At 42.2% G+C, this 23,672-nt stretch overlaps 1 protein-coding gene across 15 annotated transcripts in view; it reads left to right on the forward strand.

Annotated features, from left to right (window-relative positions):
• Window positions 1–23,672, forward strand: part of RAPGEF6 (Rap guanine nucleotide exchange factor 6) — a 123,509-nt gene that overhangs the window by 40,255 nt on the left and 59,582 nt on the right. For 14 of the 15 annotated variants that reach the window (XM_039701220.1, XM_039701222.1, XM_039701218.1 and 11 more), the window contains exon 6: window positions 4,817–4,960. In XM_039701220.1, coding sequence (XP_039557154.1) covers window positions 4,817–4,960 — 144 coding nt within the window. Of the gene's footprint in view, window positions 1–4,816; window positions 4,961–21,615; window positions 21,678–23,672 lie in introns of those variants that run through there. The other variant, XM_039701221.1, reaches the window with a different exon arrangement.

Consider the following 23,672-nt stretch of genomic DNA (forward strand, 5'->3'; position numbering starts at 1 on the left):
TGGAGCTGGAACAAAGCTGCTTGTTGTGCTCAGAACCCACGTGTCTGTTAATCAGACTCCCATCTCCAGACTGCTATTGATTTAGCTGCCCTAGATCTAGATATGGTAACATTAAAACTAATATTTGACGGTGTCTCTTACTGAGCATGTAAATACTCAGCTTCCATAAAATATTTGTTTCTCACAGTGCATTACCAGCAGGGATGTCAGCAGTGTCCTGTACCAAGTCCACTTGCTGTCCTTCGTGCAGCTTGCTCTGTGCAATGTCAGTCTGACTCTGCTCGTGGGCTCTGATAGCATCAGTAATATGCTCTGTGATGCAGCACATATTTTAAGCTACAGTCTGCCTTGAAGTGTAGGTTAAGAGTGCAAGAAACCTGTCTTCATCTCTGGAGTGAAACAGTTAATTTGTTTTATTCGGAATTGTCCAGTCTCTTCTCAAAGCTGGAATTCTGGGAGGGAGATTTATGCCTGGAGGGATGCCACAGGTCTCTTTGGGTGGCAGTGTGTGCAGCCATGTCAGGGGGGTGCCCCAGGCACTCTGGTTTGCATTTGCTGCTTTGCATTTTTACTTTTTAGTTGCAGCTGCCAAGGCTTGGTGTGGTGAACTGAGCACGTGGTAAGCTCAGTAGTGCTGTGCCTGAGCTGAGTCTTGCTCCTCAGTGCTGCTCTGAACTGAGCACGTGGTAAGCTCAGTGTGCTCGAGTGCTGTGCCTGAGCTGAGTCTTGCTCCTCAGTGCTGCTGTAGCAGAGTGAGAAACACTCACTTATCCAGTCATATCTATTAGCAGGTATTAGGGAGAAGTTCCTCCCTGTGAGGGTGGTGAGGCCCTGGCACAGGGTATCCAGAGAAGCTGTGGCTGCCCCTGGATCCCTGGGAGTGTTCAAGACAAGCCTGGATGGGGCTTGGAGCAGCCTAGTGGAAGACTAGACCAGCCTGGTCTGGCTGGTGACTTGGGGCTTGGGTCACTGCCAAGTAAGTTTGTGTGAGAAATACTTCATGGGCAAAGGAAATCTTAAGAAATACCTACATCTTTGGTCTCATCATCATTGCAATAAAGAAAAAAGAAAACAGAAAAAAAAAAAGAAGATGGAAATAAAAGAGGAGCTTCTTTGCAGTGTGTGCTTCAAGAGAGAAACTGACCCCGCTGAAATATTTATGGAAGAATCCAGTGTTGTGTGTGTAACCTGAGTAGGCACAAGTGTGCTGGGTGCTTTCAGAGGAGCACAGGAGCTGGGGAAGGCAGCATTGGCCATGTCAGCAGCCTCACACACTGCTGGGTGATCCTGGAGACAAAGGCACAGCCAGACAGCTGTTTGCTCTGTTTGAAATCTCCTGAATTGTCTGTAATTGTGATTAAATGCCAGTGAGAGTATAAAGGCACTTGAAAGTACCTTACATCCTTCTCTGGAACTCAGTATAATTTTCCAGTAGGAAAATCAGAGAATTAGAAGTGCAGAGTAGTTTCCTCATTATATTTGTGATTGTATTTTACAGGTAAATGTAGCTAAAGGTGCTATTGCCTGTATTTTCTAGGAAGCACTTAAAATAGTGTGAGAAAAAAGCATCAGTGTGGTGGCATGCACCTTGCTAATGATCTTCACTGACACGAGGTGTACTTGAGTTTTAGTTTCCTGATTAACTCTTATTAATTTCTCTTAATTCTTTTATTTTCTATAGTTTTTAATTTTCAACATACTAATGAGGTTTAATACATAATGAATATTTATCTTCAAGCAAAATTAGTTAACTGCTTTAATGGAGTTAAAGAACTCTGTAGTTTCCTGCTGGTGACTGATTTTATTTTTTTTTCCTTCTCTCCTGTCACTTTAGAATGTAAATCAGTTTTTTAGTGGGAATCTTCTGGGAATGGACCCATTTTAAAGGCCATAAAATGTGGTCAACTTAAGTTAATGAGCATAACAGATAGTGTGTGAATGGGCATTGTAACTCATATTTTTGGAGGCTGAGCAATCTATTAAATTAATAATAGCCCCATTTATCATTTAGGATGATGGCCCAAAATTGCAGCATATCTGGGTATGTTGAAGTGTCATTACTGTTGTTCCTTGGTGCTTTCATTTTCTTCTTCAGATCTAAGCATAAGATTTCAGAAGAGCATTGTGATATGTGCAGGTGGAAAATAATTCATTGCTGCTTTGGACTGCTCTGCAGTCCAGGGCAGTGCTATGGTTTAGATTGGATATTAGGGAAATTTTCTTTGTGGGAAGGGTCATGGCCTGGCCCAGGCTGCCCAGGGCAGGGGTGGAGTCACCATCCCTGGGAGGATTTCATGGATGTGTAGGTGTAGCACTTGGGGAGCTGGTTAGTGGTGAGCCTGGCAGGGCTGGGTTGGATGTGATGATCTGAGTCCTTTTCCAACCTTAACAATTCTGTGATACTGTATGGAAAATGAATTAATGGGAAGCAGTCTGTGGGACAGTGTCTCCATATGAGTTGATGGCAGCCTGGTTCTGCTGGCTCTGCAGTGCCAGGGAATCTGTTCTCTCTTTGCTCCCCTGCCAGGACCCAGCTCCCAGCACTCAGGGAGAAGCTGAATTCCTCCACAGGGCTGTGATGAGGGTGACACCTCTCTGCCAACAGGAATTTTTAGTTTTAACCAGGTGAAAGCAGGGCTGAGTGAGGTGCCCAGGTGTGCCTGTCCTGTTGATGCACAGAACGTCAAAAACAGTTATTGTGAATCACAAGTGTTGACAAACTGGTGGTGAGCTGGACTCAAAATACTGCTCGTGCTGGTGGTACTAAGCTGGAAGCTCTGTGGTGTGGAGGTCTTTCCTGGTTTCTGATTTCCATGTTGTTTTTGTCAACAGCAGTTCACTAACCAAAGGAAGCAGGTGGTCTCATTTTCCGCCACTTGTTTGTTCTGACTTAGTGCTATCAAATAATTTATTAATGTTTACATCTTAGTTTTCAGTTAGAATTGAAAAAGAAAAGTAATTTCTTCTGTCACTGAGTGTTTGTTTTAATTTAGCTGTAAAAATACCTGTTCAGTTTGGGGTTTCTTGATAATAAGGGTTATCTGTATTGCAAAAGAGTCTGTCCACCCCAGCAGTTTCTCAGGTCCAGGTTAATCTGTTCTGTTGGAGAAATTCGCTGCTTATTTTGGTTTCTATGATCTTGTAAGGCTGAATGCAGGGAAAAAAAAAAAAAGATAATGCATTTATTGATGGAGATTACATGCAAAAATATAAAATTAAATCAGCGCAATTCTGGGTATTTAATTAATAACTTTGTACAAATCTAAAATTCCTTATTTTTGGAGGACTTTGTGCAATTTGAGAGCAACATTTTTTCTAGCTAGAAATCCATATTTATGCTACATGAAGAAAGACTTCTATATCAACCATCTTAGTGCATTTTTTGATGATACTGTTCAAAAAGATTTTTTTGTTTCTTTTTGTGTTTCTGCCTGTATCCACTTATTCTTTGCAATCTTACACTACTGTGCTTACTGCAGTGCTGCAAATACATATCTTTGGTTGTTGTCCTGTTCCTTTGCAAAGAGGTAGTAAAATTATAGTGAAAAGTGTGGTTATCCCTTTTTCAACTCAGCTTTTCTGATATCCTTTTTTGACAGTATTATTATGTGAGCTTCACTTTTCTTTTCTAGCTTTTCTAACTGTTCTATCTTTAACCCATATTATTGGTGTGTGATTCCTCTATGGAATCAAAAATAACCCACAAGACAAACTCAACTGCTTGCACCTTCCTTTGACCTCAGACAGACCATATGTGTTTGGGAAAAGTGATGTTGAAGGTAGATGTAATCTTGCTTTTGTGATGGTGTTTGTTTCATCACTTTCTTGTTTCTGTCTGTTAAGTCTTTCTGTGTTTCGTTTCTTTGTATCTTTTGGATTTTAATTTTAAGGTAATTTACTTGAGTATGTGAAGTGAGCTGTGTAATACCATACAGAGGTTCTTCTCCTGTTCCAGTAGTATAGTCTTTCTAGTCTCCAATTTCTCCAGTGAAATTTGGAGGAAAAAAATTAAAAATAAGCCACTGAAGATGGTAGAAACTTCCACATAGTAAATATATTGTAGAGAAGCTTCTTGCCTGCTGCAGCCTATTCGCATGCATGTCTGTCCTGCTTCCTGCTGGGAGATATTTTTCCAAAACATCAAAAGGAAATGGGAAAGGATGAGACTGCTTTTTATAGAAAACAAGTATTGTAGCTATTGAGATAAAAGGTTTCATGTTGGCTTTTACTAAACAGATAAATTTAGCTAATTTTTAATGTTTAGTCAGAGATAATATTTAACATCAAGTTACGAACAAGTTCCAGCCATTTCTCCATAATCCACTGAAGTGATTAGGAGGCAGTATGACATAGGTGAAGTAGCTATTTGTGAAAAACTGGAATATTTGAAGTTGTTTAGCTGTGAATGGTATTGGAAATAAATTATGCTTTTAAAAATTACACTACTAAAAATAGGAAATGGTAACTTTTGTGTTGAAGATAAGCTTGAAATGAGCAGTGCCTGTAACTCCTTCAATGATGCTTGTGGGTGCAGAAGAGTTTCTGCTGATGACATTGTTTAGAGGATATCTGTGTCCTTTTTTTTTTTTTTTTGAGTACACTGTTTCCTGGAAGGAAACTGTGGCCTCAGCTCATTGTAATGCACTGAGATCTGCAGCAGTGGTTCTCTGAAACAACCACAGTCACTTACTCCAGACAGGTTTAGCTGTCCCGAACTTATGTTTGTTCCTTCCCCATGAGCTTCGTACGGCTCCATCGGCTCTCAGTGCTATGGAAGAACTGGATGTTTAACCAGGAGCCTGAACATGTGTTTCAGGTGGAGAACTCTAAAGACAATGAGGAAAACATCTTGCAAAGAGAAGTGCCACTGCGGCAGTCCCGCCGCAGGTACAGGAGGATCAACCAGAGGGGCGAGCGCCAGACCATCACGGACAACGTGGATTCCAGCAGCTACGTGTCGGTGAGTCTGCCCTGCCCTGGCCCATCTCCTGGGCGTTCTGGTGTCTGCATGGCTGCCTGCACTTTGTTTTGCTGACAAACTGATGAAATAGTCCATGCTTGCTGGTTTTGAGAACACTTCTTTAGTGTTGAGGGGCAAGTGGTTTGGATTGGAACACCATAGGTGGAAGTGAAGGTAGTAATTGGAGAAGATGGGTTTATTTTGGTTTAGGGATCTTTATAAATAAATCTTAACATGCTCACTGGACAGAGAAATGGTCTTTCTTCATTTTTTTGTTGGTTTTACCTGGTGTACTTTTGGTAAAATGTAGGAATTTGGTGGGTTTCTTTTTTTTCCTTGATATATTTGAACTGTGGATTAGAGCGGAGTTAATTGCAAATGCAGATCAATACAGCATTAATGCTCTTGTACTTGGTTCCTTTTACTTGCTTAAAAATAGTATAGTGGTAGTTCAAACATCAAAAAGAGTAACAACTGATCTAGTCTTAAATAGCAGCAGAGACTATAAAGTCTGCACTGTGTGAAGTCAATTCTGTGGTTTCAGGGCTACAAAGTGTATGTGAAGGTTTTTCTTCACCATTATTTTTCAAACTTCCTGCTTGGTAACAGGATATATTTTATCTAGACAAATAATTTAATTGAAAATAATTATTCTGGATAATTTGATCTGCTTTGAAAATCAAAGTTTAAAACCAGTACTAACGTTGAAGTACGTTGAAGTACAAGCCCAGAATAGTATTCATGCTCAGAAGAGGAAAAAACAATTTCTCTCCATTTCCCCCATCTTCCTTTTCATCTCCTCAAATGAGGTAGTAGACTCTCAGTTGATACACTTCAAAATATCTGATGTGTGCAGTCAGATATGAGCTTATAACTTATATGAGCTGATGTTTTTCTATATGTTGGTAGCAGTTGGGCTGCAGGTGCTGATTTTAGGCCCTGCACAGCATTACTGTGTCTGTGACAGGAAGAGAATATGCTGCTTGAAGTTTAACATCTTCTGCCATCTCAGTTCTAGAAATGTCAAATATGTTGGATTTTGTCATTAGCAAGATATTAAATTAGTTATTGAAGCAGTGAGATGTTGGACCCTCCCGCTCTGGGCGAGTGTGCATAGAGCTTTATTAGGAATTAAATTCCAGTCTGTGTAGGACAGAACGTATCTCTGTCTCTTTGGTGTTTGTGACAGTGAATAAGCACACAGCTAATAATTCTCAGGTTTCACTGCTAAGAGTAGGAGAATCCCAGGAGCTGCTGATGCTGGTGCTACCTATGCAGCTTGCCTGGGGGGATGCGTGAGAAGGGACTCTGCATCTTTGTTCTGAGAAAGACCAAGTTTCATGGCTTCCTGAATGATTTCAGAGGCTGTCAGTTACTGCTGCAAGGAGTCAGTGTGGTACACTCACAGGACTGTGATTAGTCAGCAGATCATGTCCTCATTAAGATGCTTCTTCAGGTTGGTCTGTTTTTTTGTAGTGATTTATTTCATTGTTACCAACAATGCAGAGCACCTGTAGTTGCTTGCTGCAAATCTGGTGGCTTCCTCAGATTTGTGGGGGGGGGAAATACACACACACATATATATATTTATTTATGTATGTATGTATGAGACATTTGATGGAAAATAGTATAAATTTCTTAAACCAGAAGCACATTCCCAAATTTGCTTTTTTGTCTGCTATTTATGTTAATTAGGAATATATAAGAAGAGTCCTGTAACACTGTTTTCCTGAATGAGTGAGTGCTGAGTGGCAAGGACTAAACAACTGCCTCTCTGCTACCAAATCTCCAAGAGTTTGGGTTTTCAGCAGTCTGAATTGAAATACCAATCCTTGCTTTGTAGACTGCAAGCTTCTAATTGGAAAGTGCCATACTCGGAGTACTTAAGGTAGCAAAAAATAATTAATAACTCAGCAGATGACTAAGGAATCAAAACACAGTAACAAGCTGCCTGTAAGGAAGTAAGGAAAGTCTGGTGCCGGTATTTTCCCATATTCCATTATAAACTAATAAAGTAATAAATTTATTTTATGTATGGTTAGTTCTATGCTTATATGAATGTGCTCATACATTGGTTCCTAGTGATCTTGAAAAACAGATTTCATGGTGTAACCCTTGACATAGCCCATGAGAAAAGGGTAGAGTTATAGAATGGTTTGAGTTGGATGGGACCTTAAAGATCATCTAGTTCCAACCCTCTTCTATAGGCAGGGGATCAGGATAATGAGGAGGGTAAGTCAAACTTCCATTTTACAGGAACTTGCAATAAGGTTTCTGCCAGAGTGGGAAAAGTGTTTACAAACTCTCCAGCAGATTTCCTGTCTGGCATAATGCTAATGAATGAGCACAGAGTTGTATTTCACTCTCCAGCCTGTTGCTGAGTGCTCTGTGACAGATGCTGAATGCAGCCTCATGGAGCTTTTGTGAGTCCTGTGTGCTTGGGGAGGGCTTGGAGCTTTCCAGCCTCTGCGTGGACTCCAGTGTGTCTCCGGTGGTTGATGTTGGAATACTCAGTATGACACCATTTAAGTGTTTACATGCCTAATCCCTCATGTGCAAGTAGTTTTCTGTTTTCTAAAGAAAACTCAGATCCTTTAGGTACTGAAATTCAGTAATTTTTTTTAACCCAGCTAGGAATATTTCCTTAAATATAAGGTTTCTTTTAAGGGTTTGCTTTTAAGGGGAATTATCTATGCAATCTCCATTAACTCCTTAGAATGTAAATCTCTGCCCATTAAATATACTGTGCTTATGTTTATGATTAAGGTCAATCTGTATTTTGTAAAACATTACCTATTGGGTTGTGACATGAGCTAACATCTACTTCTCACATGGAGTACTTATATTTTAAGTGATTGTAACTATCCTTGAAGCTCTTCTTTTCTCTTATACCTCTTAATTAAGTAAAAGAGTTCTAGTTCTTGATTTAACTGGATATCTTCAGGATAGTTGACATTCAAATTATTGTGGGTATCAGAAATTTCTTCCCTCCCTGCCTTCCCTCAAATGAGCTAATGTTAAGAATGGATCATGTGGTTGGTTTTTTTGGTGAAGGTGTTAACATTTAGATTCCTTTGTTATGTTTTTGTGGCTTATAGAACAGTATTATTTCACAAGAGCATTGGCTGTCTGTAGAATTAGGAGTTGTTTGTTGTTGTTGGTTTTTTTTCCTTCCAGTTAAATTCAGTGAACACATGCTGGCAGTGTTCTTTCTCTTCCCTCAGAGTGAGCAGGTTTCTGTTTCTGTCTCTATCTTCAAAGTGCCCAGTGTGTGACTTTGCTCTGGCAGCCCCTTGCAGGGTTGGTGAGCAGTCTGGGCTCCCCTCCACATCCAGAGTGCACCCAAGCCATGCTGAGCTTCTGCTGGCACTGGCAGTCCAGCCAGATCCCAAGGACAGTTGTGTATTTGGCAAAACACTCAGCAGTGTTTTTTCAGGGTACACCATAGCCCTGCTGGTGTGAAGGGCAGGAGGACGTGGCTGTGTCACGTGCGAGGCCATGGCCACGGTGACAGCCTGAGAATGTGTGGCTCTCAGTCTGCCTGGGGCAGGTCTGAGCATCCCATCATTACATCAGACCTCTTCATCCCTGGGCATTTCTGGCCTTTTCAATTTTTGTCACTTACTGATTCTGCATCTTGCACATCACCCCCACAGTAACATCCTGACTGTGGGGGAGAAAGTGAGGCTGGACACATTTGGCAAAAGCTCTTGCTCAGAATGAATAGATTAGGAAGAAATGTGCCATTGGTGTTAATTATGCCAGTTCTTGCTTCAGATCTGATTTGCTAGCAGGATTGCATGCCTTGGTGGTGATAAGCATCCAGCCAGGAGCTGGGGTCATTGCAGCAGGGCAGTCACAATGGAGACGAGTGAGTCATTTCTATTCTTAGTCTGCTTCTCAACCCAATCAATAATGCAACCATGTTTTATGATTACAAAAGAAGAAAGTAATAATACAACCATGTTTTTTACTTACAAAACAAAGAAGTAATTATGATCATCTCTGTTAAACTATATCCCAAACTTCTGTGCTCATGCAGTAGGAGCTTGCAAAACTGCAGCCAGAATAACTGCAAGTGACTTTTTAATGATAATGCTTAAAAAAAATTAATTATAGTTCTGGTGCTTTATAAAAATTAAATTGCTGTTTAGATCTTGCATGAAGTAATAGGAAAGTAAACAGTTCAGTTGTTTATCATCACAGTTAAAAAATAAAACCTAAGATAGTAAGTTTTGCATTCATATTTCTCGCAGTGTTCAATTCCAAACAGAGGTTAACAATTCAATACAAATTTCCATGTGACTCAAACCTGTAAACTCAAATCTTTTTTTTTAATTTCAGTAAATTTTTTTAAAATTCATGTTTATGGTCAGTAATTTGAGGCTGTGGACTCCCCATCCCTGGAAGTGTTCAAGGCCAGGGACTTGAAGCAACCTTGTATAGTGGAAGGTGTCCCTGCCTTGGGTGTTGGAACAAGATGATCCTTAAAATCCCTTCTAACCCAAGCCATTCTGTGAGTCTATGCATTTATTACCCACATACTTTTTTTTCAAATGAAGAATATTTGTAGCTCTACAAATAGTACATATATGATCCAATGCCTATTTCTGTGGAGTTGTGACAACATTCGGAATTTTTTCCGCTGTTAGGTTTATTGTAGAGCAGAATAAAGAAATTAGTACCAAACTGTAGTAGTAATCCACTTCCACATAGATGCAGGTTTTTTTAACTACTATAAGAGGATGATGAGGTTTAAAAGATTTATTATAGTACTGCATTTTATGGACAGTATCTTAATATTTGCATTAAGTAAAATTTGTCCTGGAGCCTTGTAGAAGCATTTATCTTCAGAGAAGTCTGTTGCTGCAGACTGCTTGAGTGGCAAGTTTCTTGTTCTTTGATCATTACTTAATGTAATCCTGTCAGAGGCTGGAGGTAGAATGGGGGATCTCATAATTGGAGGGAATTAAGTCACATTTCAATATACTGGATCAAACCATTAGGTGCTTTACCATCACCAATCCTTTTCTTTTTAAATGCTATAAAACACTGTGGGTCTTTTATATTCTACTTTTAACTCCCAGGTGAATTTGCTGATATGGTACCTTTTATTGATCTAAACCAAGTAAGACTGACTTAGAGCATGTCTCCAGCTGCCTGCTGTTAAACCTGGACATTGTATCACTGGCTTCTTTTTATTTGGAATATCAGTTAATTGTGATGAGGCTGTGGCTGAAATGACTAGTTCTTGAGCTGGAGGAAGGGTCTCTTTGCAGCTTCTTGCTTTTTATTGTGTGTGTGTCCACACTTTCTCTTTCTGACACTTTTTAAAAATACTTGACAGAATTTTCATTTTATTAACTAATGACAGGCTGAGGGAGTTGGGGCTATTCAGCGTGGAGAGGGGAAGGCTCTGGGGAGACCATAGAGCACCTTCCACTGCCTAAAGGGGCTCCAAGAGAGCTGGAGAGGAGCTTTGGACAAGAGCTTGGGGTGATAGCCCAAGGGAGGATGGCTTCAGGCTGGCAGAAAGAGTCAGTTTAGGTTGGTAATAGGAAGAAATTCTTTACTATAAGGTTGGTGAGGCCCTGATACAGGTTGCCTGTAGAAGTTGTGTCTGCCCATCCCTGGAAATGTTCAAGGCCATCTTTGCTGGAGCTTGGAGCAACCTGGGATAATGGAAGGTGCCCCTGCCATGGCAGGGGCTTGGGACTGGTTATTTCCTATGGTCCCTTCCAACCCAAACCATTCTGTGATTCTGTGAATCAAAATAAAGTTCAAGTCTTGCTGAAATCCCTGGGTCTTGCAGTGCACTTAGGAGGATACAGAAATTAACATTGTTGTTATCTAGAGATGTTGTGCAATACAAAGAGATAATACAGGTTGCTTCTTCCTGATGCTGTTTTTTCTCTGGTCTCCATCTTTTAATTTTGCATTGCCTGGGTGGGATCCCAGCTCTCAGGTGCTCAGGAGCAGGCATGTGCTCAGGTTCCAGAGCATGTGCCAGAGCCAGGCACCCCGTGCTGGACAGGACCCTGGAAAAATCTACGTATGCTGTCCCTGTTTGCAGCTCTTCTGAACTGCAGTGCTACGTGTTTCTTAGTTCTGTGATCAAAAGCAGCATCTGCAGTATGTTCACTTCCTGTGTGGGCCCCTGTGAGTTTGGTTTGTTGTGGGCTGCACACAAAGGACTCGTGGGCGTGGAGCCGGCGCTGTCTGGTGGAGGAGATGTACATGGATGGAGCCCGCCGCTTTCTGCAAAGGAAAATAACTGCTAGGCTGGGCTTTGGGGTGGGGAGCAGGCTGTGAATCAGGCAGTGGGTAAGCAGCTTTGTTAACGGATGGTGTAGAGGTGTCTGCTTCCCAGGCCAGACATCTGGGGAAGGGTCTGCCACTTGAGTCTTGATGAGGAGCGGCCGAGGGAGCTGGCAGGGCTCAGCCTGGAGCAAAGGAGGCTCAGAAAGGACCTTATCAGCCTCAACAACTCACTCCCTGACAGGAGGCTGGAACCACGTGAGGGTTGATCTGTTCTCCCAGGTAACAAGTGATGGGATGAGCAAAAACAGCATCAGGTTGAGACAGGGAATGTTTAGGTTGGATATTAGGAAAATTTCTTCATAGAAGGGGTTGTAAAGCATTGAAACAGGCTGCCCATCTCTGGAAGTGTTGAAAAAATCTGTGGGTATGGCAGTGAGGGCATGGTTTAGTGGTGAACATGCTGGTGGTGCTGGATTGATGGTTGAACTTCCTGATCTTGGAGGTGTTCTCCAGCCTTAACAATACTGTGATTGTATGATTTTACTGCTTCACTGGTGGAGCTGGAAACAGCCTCTGGCAGGGTCCCACTGGCATGCGGCATGGGAACCTGTGCTTGGTATCTTGAACTCACCCTGGTCTGCCGAGGTGTCCTCGGGCACTTCCCTCTGCTCTTGTAAGCAAGGGGAAAATTGCCAAATACATGTTCTCTCATACTTCATTTTACATATTGATTTTGTCTGCTCATTTTGTCAGCAGTGTTACTTTCAAGGGCTCCTTGAAAGTCTGCCGCTGGTTATGGTGGTCATTAGCAAAACACCAATCCTCAAAGTGTGTTGTGCATTAAAAATCTTCCTAGGAATTTCCATAGACCAGTGGTGTTTCCCAGTCCAATTAATGAGTGCTTGCAGTTTCAAGTGAGTAATGACTTGAGTAGGCTGTGAAGAAAGTACGAAAATACTTAATGAAAATACTGCCCTTTGGTTAAAATCTGTGTTTTTCTGATTTTTTTTTAAATTTAACAATGTAATACAACATGTCAACCCCAACTTAGCCGTAAAAAAGTGGTTGTTTTTCAGACCTTATATTCAGGAATTTCCCTAAAGATTTTATGGACTTGACAAGCAGGTAATATGTAAACTGATGCCACCTCCAAACTGAGCTGATTCCTGTACATGTGCAGCTGTGTAACAGCAGTTAAGAGGGATGCACAAATGAAACTACACCAGACTGAAACTCAGGAGGGATTATTTTAGGCAAGCACCTGTACTTACTGAAATCTGGCTGCTGGCAGTAGTTTACAGCTCTTCTCATATCCCTGGGGGACAGCCTGTGGTGGGGGGTGATGCCACAGTGTTGGGATGTGGCATCTTTCTGCTGCTAGGGAGAGCTACACTGAGGTTGGTGATAGAACCCATCTTCTCTGCTCTTCAAGGCCAGCTTGAACAAAGCTTGGGGAGCAGCCTGGTCTAGTGGAAGGTGTCCATGCCCATGGCACAAGAGTTAGAACGAGATGAGCTCTAAGGTCCCTCACAACCTGTTCTGTGATTCTTGCCTCAAAGAGCTGTTTTTGAACCTTTCTCCATCTCGAGTGAATTTAGCAGTCAGCTGCACATCTGCTTCCTCCCCTGGTATTGGGGTGATGATGGGCCCTCTGAACCCACAGCAGGTTTGTGTGTTGCCCTCCCCTTGCTCAGCAGAGTAGTAGAACTGCACTTTTTTTGGATAATTCAAGAAAAACTTGTGGATGTTTTTACACTAATTTCCTGCTTGCAGTCTGTCAGTCTTTTTACCTGGTGAGCATTTTCACCAGGAAGCCTGGAACTGTTTGGAAGCAGATACAGAGCACAGTTTGTTCTTTGTGGGGAAACCATCCTGCTCTGTTGACTGGGATCAGTCTGGAGAGTTGCTCAAACCTTGACTTCAGCAGGTCTGAGAGTACTGTGGGAGGGATGTACTTTCATGGCAGAAAAACCTTTCAAAACTTGTAGATACTTTGCAAATTGCTACCACAAGAAGTAAAAATTCAGTCACAGTGCTGACTGAAAGCAAACCAGTGGGAGATTCCAAATCAGAACTGTAGTTTAATAGGAAAATTAAAATAAAATGCAGTAGTACTAAACCATTGGCAGTCAGAATACAGCCTGACACCCTGTGGATCAGGGTGTTGGCAGCAGTCCCATTAAAAGGTGACTGCAGCCCTCCTGCAGTGACAGGTGTGGTTCTGTTGGAGCAGGGATCCTGCAGAAGGCTGGAGTTTTCCTCTGAAGGTCCAATGCTGGTGTAGATAGGCCTGGTCTTCCTCTGGGAAAAGGCTGACTGTGGTGTTCCAAATATCAGATTCTATCCAGGTAGGAATTCTTGGCTCCTCCCCCTGGGCGGAGCATCTCCCAATGGGATAATATAATTTTATCAGCCACGCAGTGACACTCACTGGCCCATTAACAGAAAGTATCTCCCCAGAGGGAGGATGGGTCATGGAAGAGATAAAGAACACTGCCTCACCTGGTTCCAACAGATGGTAATAGAATGCATACTTCTGGTTACATCTTGCATTGCAACCTAAGACAGCACTCCACACAATAACCAGTTATTTGTTTCTTCTTTTACCACATAGACAGATTAACACCATTGTAGAAATTAATTCAGTTCCTTGGAAAATGCATGAGAAAATATTTTATGTAGCATGTTCAGGGAGTTAATCTCTGTTTTGATGGACCCTAAGGGTTTGGGTGGCAGTTCCAAAGTCATTAATTCTTTATAAGCAAGCTCTTATGCAAACTCGATGGAGAATGATGTGTGAGGGTTGTACCCACTGCTCATAACTGCGTTGTGTCACTTGGGGGTTGATGGTAAAAGATGCTCTGCACCAGAGAGATGTTTTGTTTCTTTTGAAGGCTTAAAAATCTTTTGTGTATGAGTTGCAGTTCCTTTTCTGATCCTTATTTTTAACATTATTGTTTCAATCTCTTGAAATGACATACTGGGTGGCTTCTTGTAGGGAAATCTGACAGGGTAGTAGCCAGCAAGCTGGTCTCCCTGTGTGCAGGGAGATGGTAGCATCCATGGATCTGTTTTTTATTTCTTGTCTTCCATCTGGGCTGCTTCTGTCCAATATGCTCTACTCAAATGTAACAGACTGGTTGTAGTCTCACTTGTAGCCAACTCAGCCTTTCACTTAGGTTTAGGTTTCTCCTGCCTTAGAGAAAAGTAGTCCTGTGAAGGGTTATTTTGTGTGTTAGCCTTGTAAAGTTGTAAGTTGGAGTTGTTGGGTTGGATGTCACATAATGATGAAGGATTTCTTTGAAGGGCTGTGATGATGTTGTCTTCAACTTAGTGTTCAAGGTAAAATGGATTTCTGATTTAGAATATGGAAATTCACATCATCTCAGTCATGTTCTTCATAAGCCTCATGGACCAGTTTAGAGATAGAGCATATCCTGAGCAATTCTCAATAAAAATCACCATCAGGAAATGTCAGTGCATAATTATAAGCATTTGGATGCTCTGTTTTCCTTGGAAAAACTTGGCATGAAGACCACTGCATGTAGGAGAGAATAGCTACATAAGTATCTTTGGTTTTGGTATAGAACTGATTACTATCTAATGACATTTAACAGCATTCCTAGTTTTGTATTTGATATGCGGCATCTTTCTTAATACTGATATGTCTGATAGATAAAATACTAGACTAAATGGGACCATCACTGTATCTTGTCATTACTCCTTACCTTGTTCTTGCAAGTCAGACTTGCTTTTTGTCGCTTGAGTTTTACTGGGTTTTGTTCTTATGAGATTAAGTTTCTAGTTGAAGGTAAAATAGCCACAATACTCTATTGTCTTTATGATTTTGTTTCCTTTCAAGTTTGTTGGCAGTTGTGGTTTGTCAATTGGGAGTGCAGGTATGGTATCTGGCTTACCCCTTGCTTTATCTGTCAGATCAGTTTTGCAGGTTGGGTGAGAATAGCTGGGGTTTCCTGCTGTTTCGCTCTCAGTGGGGGGAGGACCCCAAATGACGCTGGGGAAGACTTTCTCTGAGCATGTTCAGCTTTGCATTTTCAAAGGTGATAAAGGCTAGATTTTACTAAAAAATTGTGAAGTTTAGAAATGGCTGTACTGTGGTGCTCCATCTGATGACAGAGGCTTTGCAGAGCTGCTGTAGGGTCTGTGCTGTGTTTCCCCAGCATGGCTGGTCTGGGGATCCAGGTCTCAGGATCTGCAGACCCTGAGTGCCTGGTACCTTCCCTGTTATTTCCTGTTCACTCTGGTACAGAACTCAGATAGTGCTGAGCCTGGCTGGTCCCAACCTGGGTCCAGGGCTGGCTGAGCTGCTGGCATGAAGCTGTGCCTGAGCACAGGCAGGTCTGTCAGGGTGAGACTCCTTCACCCTTCAAACTGCATGCACTGACCACTAATAAATGAGAGTTCAAATGACTGTTCAAAATTATCCTTGCTTAGGAGAGAAATTTTGGTAGGAGGAGTTATGTTCTTTCATAACCCTACCCTCTTCCCACTTGCAGGCTTCCAGTTTAGTGTTGAGCCTCAAGCAAAAAGACAAAAGAAATACTGAAAGTGGCATTTTCATGATTTTTTTTAACCTCATCTGTGGACTTAATGAATTATTCTCAAGGTCGTTTAATTAGAAGCCTTTTTCTTGTGAAAGGTGTGGTTGGTAGTACCTTATGTTTTAACTAGGCTTAATCTACGTGGTTTAACCTGAGATGCTGTTTTGAATAACTGAGGGAAGAAAAAGTGGTATTTTGTATCAACTTTTGCAGCATGAGAAAAAGACGCATGCACCTTTTATGGGCTTTGCAAATGGGATACTCCACCTGGCTTCCCAGGTCACTGTCAGCTGAGGAAATCACAGGCAGGTCCATGTTAGGTTTGGGAGGTGTTGTCTCCCAGGAATCTAGATTTGAGCCTAGATTGAGGTTGTGTTTAGTGAGCAAAATCCTAAATATGTTTGGGAAATTTTGCTGTGGGATATTAGCTATTTTGTCCTTTGTGTGTCTCTGAGGGGATTCAGTTCCCCAGACTGACCTTTTTGGGGTTGGTATCCACACCTTTTCACCACCAGGGATTTTTGGGTTGCAGACCTTCCCAGACTTCCCCACCCCTTGCCAAAATGAGATGCCAGGAAAGAAGGGAGGAGCGTGATATGAATCATCTTGGTTCAAACCGTTGAAAAGAACTTTATTTGTGTGAGTCCATAGCAAAGGGGGCTTCCCCCTTCCCCACCAGTGCCGTCATCCCTGCTTGTGATGCGGATCATGCTCTGCCCGGCTCTGCAGAGTGTGCGAGCGAGACAGAGCTGCAGGAGAGAGCTGTAATTTATAAACGTATTATAAACCATATAAATCTGAATCATTTTAAATAGAAGATGACCTTTCCCTGCTTAACACAGCAGCTGAAAAAAAGGGTCGGGGTAGTGTGAAAGCAGTGGAGAAATTCAATCCATGGTGCCTTTTTATTGTTCCTCCTGTGTTGCTGGTGCTATATTTAGAAGCTTACATCACTTAAGGAATGATGACAGTCTCTGCCCTCCCCCTCCCGCTCTCCCCCTGCTCTCCCTCGCTCCTTCCCTTAGGATGGATCATGTTTTCATACTACTTATGAGTCCTACAGATCTTGGGGTAGGGTTTTTCTACAGCCTTTTAGTGAGTGCTGCCGTGGAAAGCGACATGTGTAAGGATGCGATGGCACCACGGAATGTTGCCCTGAAGGGGAACAGGAGCTTGTGGTGCTGCTTTCCCTGCCTCCCTTTCCTACAGTCAGGAACAGGGTGGAGGTTGTATGTTTTTTCCTTTCTTTTCCTGAGAAGCCCCAGCGAGGGACTGACCATGCCACCACAATACAATGAGTTGTTTTTGGTGTTTATGTTCAGAGGTGGGGAGAGCCTCTGAGCAGCATGGCAGTGACACTGAATCCAGAGAGCTGTGCCAGCATGGCAGGGTCTGCAGCAGGCTCTGCCTTCTGCACCCTCGCTCCCCATTGCCTGTCTGTCCAAAAAGATGTAAAGTACTCAAATCTATGGAAATAACCTCTTGATGCAGGTGCCCTTAATGCTAAAATATTCCTGCATTATGCTGCTATGTTTGGCAATTTCCACTCGGAAAACTCTATTAAAATGAATTATTTTAGCCTGAAACATCTTTGCCTGAGTGTGTGCAATGACAGATCGCCTTCTGAGCAGCGATTGCCTTCCCCAGCCCCCACCACGGGCTTGGAGTCAGGGTGAGACCAGAGCTGCTGCCCTGGGAATGGGGGGGCCAGTGAAGGTGCCTGCTCATGTCTGAGCACTGCAGGGAGCAGCGTGGCAGGGACAGTGTGCCAGCGGCCGCCTGCCTCCGAGGACAAAAGGACACAAGTCCTGAAGCCCAGCTCGAAGCCCCAGGCCCCTTGGCCAGCAGCTCTGCCGTGATGGCTTTGAGACTGTCCCAGTCTTCCCCGCTGGAATTGCACAATGGGCTTTTCTTCCTCTGATTGATCAGGAAAAAGTCCTGCTGCTTGTGGGGGTACTTCTGCCAGCAGCTGCTGGTGCTTCCCGCCTGTGCAGGGCTTGCATTTGTGGTGTCCTTAAATAGGGGGAGGCTCTAATCCTGCCTAACTGAATGTGCATTTAAATTATGAAAGGCTTTGCTATCCTTTTAAAAACATCTCATTTTTCAGTGACTTATTCTTGTTAGACAATTAGAACCTGCAGATTTGGTGAACAGTCTGGAGGATTCAGGTAGCATTATGGGAGGATAAAGAGAATGATGCAGAGAAATCTATGGAGTGGTATTTCAGCATGGAAGTAAATCAGTGTTAAGGAACAAAGACTCCCTTTGCTACAGAGATTGTATACTGTTTTTTCTTTAAGATCTTAAAACTTGGATTCTGGCTTAAAATGTGACTGGGTGATTTTCTGTTTGTGATTCTGCTCAATGCTGCAGCTCTTCTCAGGTATTTCAGTTGTGATCACTACCAAGCCTTTGTATCAGATTTTTTTTTTCATCTCACAGTTGCTCTAGTTTTGAGATTTGTCATTAAACAGACGATTTCTAAAAAACTTACATCCCCGTGCTGCAGGGAGCTGGGGCTGCAGAGAGGCATGCGTTAAAATAAATAAATAAATAAATGAAAGCAGAACAGGGTGGGGGGATGCCCCAAAAGCCGGGGTGTGGAAGTAGGTCAGGTTTTCCCCCCACCCGGGGCTGGGTGGGCAGGGCTGCGCAGCGTGGGCTGCAGCCCCCCGGGACCCCTGCTGCCGCCGAGCTCATTGGCGGCACGGCCACAGGGATGATGTCATCTGCACTTAAAGGCAAAACCAGGAGGAAATAGAATTTCGTTCCCATTATTGAGCTGGTGTTTACAGTAGTTGTAAAATATGGCATCTGCGCCAAAATCTGTGCTGGATCGGGTTTGCCGCACAATGCAGCAGGATGAATCCGGGAGGTGGAGATCTGCCCGGAGAGCTATCAGGGGCACGCAGGCAGGGAGAGGGCTCTTTCAGCTGCATGGGCTCTTTTCTCCCTGATGTAAATTGTGATTATGCTAGCCATAATGCAGGTAACACCACATGGAAGAATTTGGGTGTTCATTGCTGCTGAGGATTTGTCACTGTAGCATTACAGACGTTTAAGATGCTTCTAAATACAATGTTATGAATTATTAGAAAAGAGGCAATACAGTTGTGTGTAAGATGAAGCTCACATATCCAGGCTATTGTTTAGTATTGAAAAAGCAGTAAAAGAAACAGCTATTTGTGTAGCTGTGTAGTGCTTTGTAAAAATCTAAAGTAGTTAGAATGCTTTCAGCTTTTAACAATCAGACTTCGTGTTTGCAAATTTTGCAAGTGCAGGATTGAAGTTCAGATTATCCTTTATGTTTAAATACAAATTAAACACAGTAATATTTATGGACCCTGGTTGCATTTATTATTTCTGTTGTTTGGTAAGAGGCTGAGTAAATGCAGACATTGATGCCTATTTTTCCTATTAGGATAGTTTTGGAGGGCACCAGGCCAAGGTCTTTCTGGGTTAAGGTGCAACTCCCATCCTAAGTGTTGGACTTGGTGGTCCTTGTATGTCTCTTTCAACTCCAGATATTCTGTGTTTCTGTGATAATTTGGGTTATATATCAGGAAGAATTCAGCTCCTGGATGACTGCTTAGGAGCTATTGGTGTGAGATGGAGTTGGTGCCCTGTTGGTACAACTTGGCTTTAAAGATTTGAGAATCTCCTTCTTCATGTCCCTTGGCACAGTAGATGAAAAAGCTTTCTGGGGATTGCTCAAACTGCCAGATTCAATATTCAAAAACAAGCAAGCAGACAAGACAAAAAAGGTGGTTTTGGCCCTCGCTAACAGCAGGCCCCCCTTGGCAGCTCCACTTGTGCACAGGAGGTACAGCCATCATGGGCTAGTTTTGATTTGGAGAATTACCCTCAAGTCTAATGTGGCGAGAAAAATTCTTTCCAAAAAGAGGAAAACGGTAACAGTGAGTGCCCCTTCTTGCAGATGAAGAAAATCATCCAGAGAGCAAAATAATGGCTTTAACAGAAGCAGCACCCTCTGTCCCCTTGCCTGTCTCCTCCCTCCTTCCCTCCCTTGCGCAGTAGCAGAAGTCATTTGCCTTCTAGGAACCGAAAGCATCACGGCAGACCTGGCTCAAAGGTGTGGGATCTCTGAGATCCTTCCTTGGAGCATCTCTCCAGCATACTGGGCTGCCATCCAAGACTTTAAGCTCCTTTCAAATATATCAGTTTTTGGTTGCAAAAAGAGATTATAGAACTAAATTGATGACTGCAGAATTAAGGCAAATTAGGTTGGAAAAAGAACTGGTCTTGACTGAGCAGGGAAAAAACCCCACCCTCCAAAACTTTTAAAAAGTGTTCCAAAACCATTAGAAGTATGAGAATTATAAACCTCAGTTTTTAATAAGAAATTTCTCATTCTGGGTAAAATCTCAGTATTGTGTAGGATGAGATAAAAGTGTTAGAGAGTCTTTAGTGTGACACATACATAAAAGCAAAATTTTTTTATTGTGAGCCGATGATGCATGTGTCTGTGTGCATGTGAATGGCTGCAGATATTTATTTTACTTTTAAAAAATTTGAATGCAGAGATGAAAAATAATCCACCTAAATGCTACTGAAAGTGTTAGTAGATACATGTGCTTAATTAAAAAAAAATTGGAAAAAGGAGAATAATCAGAGTTCCAGCACATCCCTGAATAGATATAAAATGATATAAAAGCTGATGTGCAGCAGGGTGTTTGCTGAGCAGTTGTACTGATATGTGTGTTTATATTAGGTCAATAAAGATGCTCTGTTGGCTGCATCTGCAGATCCAGTAGCCAATTGATCTAATGCAGTTTCTAAAGGCTTTCTATACAGGTGATGTCATCCTTTTAGCTCCGTTCCCCTCCCACTCTCTTTCCTCCTTATTAGATATTTCATCTTGCTGCGGAGCATCCAATCGATGGGAGCTTCTCCTGAGGGAGCTGCTGAGAAGCAAGCAAAGATAGTAGGAATTAGGACTCCAGCAGTCAGCCTTGCTGTAGCTATGGACGTCCTGTTTTGTTTGGCATTACAGAAATGTTTTAATTGGAAAAGCTAGGCGTGGATTAGTCGTGCTATCTGACTGATGCATTAGAATACTGAGCGACACTGCAGAGTTGTAAACGGCATTAAAAAAAAGGAAGGAGGGGGGGCAAAAGAGAAAAGGGTTTGTATTGCAGAGGCTTTTAATACATTCCACAGTGCAAACCTGTTAGAGCATATATCCTGGAGCTACAGTACGGATGCGAATTCAATTTCTGCGTTTATGATGGACATGAGTATAAAGAAGAAACTTTAATATCCCAGGGTGTGGGATTCGTGGATCGCCTGAGATGCTGAAGAACCTTTGCAAAATTTCATCTACAGTATTAGTATGAAGTTTCGGAAAGTGGACCCGAAGATAAGCCACTTGTAAATGCATTTTAGAAGAGAAAAAAGAAATTTGAAGAATTCATACCTTGCTTTTTAATGTATTGTTGCTTTAACCTGCAGTTCTAATCCATTTCTGAATTAATTTAATTTAAGCAGCACTTTTTGGGTGCATGCCTCTCGCCTGGAGGAACGTATGGATATTTGTATTTGAGAAGCTAGGAAACATTTTGATTTGAATTTATGTGCTTGTTAAAACTGGAACATTTTTGTAGGAATTGCTGCTGCTGCTAACTCCCTGCAATACTGAAAACTCCTCAGCTCTAGTGGAAGCTGTAATCGAATTCAGTGTGAAATCCAAGCCTGAGAAGTTGCATATATGCACATTGCTGCTTTATGATTTTTAAAGAGAAAGCAGAAGGGATTTTTCTCATTTTTTCCCCCTGTGGCTTTTATTTGAGAAAGGAAACTTTTTTTCCCCAGCCTAAGAAATGGCTTTTCTTGTTCGATGTTACGCCAACTGCCTACAGCCCTGGGCCTCCAAAGTAAGTAAGATTTTGTCTGTGCTGCATTTCTGTGACATGTATTGACAGCCCTGGTGCTAGCTGAATGTTCCCTTCTCATCCCAGCAGCATGCTGGGTTGAAGGAATCCTGGCTGTGCATGAACTATTTTTGTAGAATCATTTCTAAACAGGAAGGGGGGACCTAGAAATCATGGAATTGTTTTATATGCCAATAGCTTAAAAATTACCCACAAGTATAAAAATAATGCCATTTGCTTATGAAATGTGTTAAGCTTGTTTTGTAGCCTATAAATATGAAGTGTATATGAAGCCTATCAATATTATTGCAGTGTAACATTTTTATAACTGCTGGCATATTTTGCTAACTTGAGATTACTAGTATCCAAACCCAGTGGTGTTTTAATTTTCAAGCTGTGTGGAGCTGTACTGGTTGTTTCCTTTGTGCAGCAGCATGGAATTGGTTAATTATTTAGCTGAACTATGTAATTACAATTAGCTTTAAAGGACTCCAGTTAGTTTTTCTGTCTGAGAATGCAGTATTTCTCTGAAACTGGGGAGGGAAGGGTGTTTCTTTTAAATGGCATAATGAAAGCTAGAACATTCGAGCAAACCCACCTTGAGGTAAAAGCCTTTAAAGAAATTAAAAATACAATATTTATGAGACTGTTACTGTTTGGTATACTCAGTCAGAAAATCAGCTGAGTTTCTGGTATTTTATTAAGGCTACTACCAAGAAGTAGTTACCTAAGACACAGGAATTGCCTTGTATATCTGGGGCCAGGCAGATATTCATTATTATTTCTTTATTATAATTACGTATTTACTGGGTAGAAAAAAGACTGTGCAACTTTCTGTATTTGGAGGCAGTGAGCAAAAGCCTTGTGCTCATGGCAGTGTGAGGTACAGCATTGACTTTGGAGCAGGAGATGGCTCTTGACTTTGGTCCCAGGAAGTTCAGAGTCTCGATGACGTGATGGTGTGTGGAGGCACAGGGAGAAGCCAGCTGGGCGTGTGGACTCCCTGTCCAGGCTGATTTTCCCTGTTTGGTTTTTATGTCTGGTGTGATGTAAAGGGAAGCTCGTGGTAAATAGGGGGGTGAAAGCTCTGGGCTGTGGGGTTTCCCTGTGTGGATGCCAAAACCAGCGTGGAGATGGATGGGTGGGTGGATGTGTGGCTGCATTTTGGCTGTTTCACACGTGCTGAGTCCACCCCATCGTCAGCTGAAGTGGAGCTGCAGGTTCTCGTGGTCTCAGGGTGGCTGGGCACTGTGTGCTCACACAGATAATTGTGGCTCCTCACCCTGGAGTTCCTGCTGGCACATCCTGGCCTGTTTGTGTTATGGTCCAGTGTAGACTCTTCCCTTCCTACTCTGCAGACATTAATTATGAAAGGCTGAGTTCACTTAACCTTGACTTACCTGCACTGCCCTTATTAAGGAGGTTGGAATGTAGTAATCCCGTGCCCCAGTGTACAGGTAGACTCTTCCCTTCCTACTCTGCAGACATTAATTATGAAAGGCTGAGTTCACTTAACCTTGACTTACCTGCACTGCCCTTATTAAGGAGGTTGGAATGTAGTAATATTGCTTGAAAACTGGGAGGGCTTTCGTCACCTTGGTAGTTCAGCTGGGATTGCACTCTCCACAGAGCTTGGGAAGTGAGAAACCACAAAAAAGCTTGTGCTTAAATAAGGGCTTCATAAGGGTAAAATAATAACATTAAAAAAAAGTTTTTGACCCCTGTGTCAGCTCTGTGGACAATATCCAGTGGATTCCTGCTCTGCCAGCCAAGCCATTTATTCACTCAGTTACTATTGATAAATGAGATGGTATAAAATGTTAGGAAGGGGAAAGTTTGTTTTTCCTTTTTTTTTTTTTCTTTTCTAATGGCTTACGAGAATCTATTAACTGATTTTGCATTCCAGTCCGTAGCTAACAGTTCTTTACCTTTAAAGCCATAAAGATAAAGCACTTTCATTCCTTTCTGAAAAAACCCGCAAGTCCCCCAAAACTTCTA

The sequence above is a fragment of the Passer montanus genome, unplaced genomic scaffold (assembly GCF_014805655.1).
Source record: "Passer montanus isolate IOZ18808 unplaced genomic scaffold, ASM1480565v1 scaffold15, whole genome shotgun sequence".
NCBI classification, from domain to species: Eukaryota; Metazoa; Chordata; class Aves; order Passeriformes; family Passeridae; genus Passer; species Passer montanus.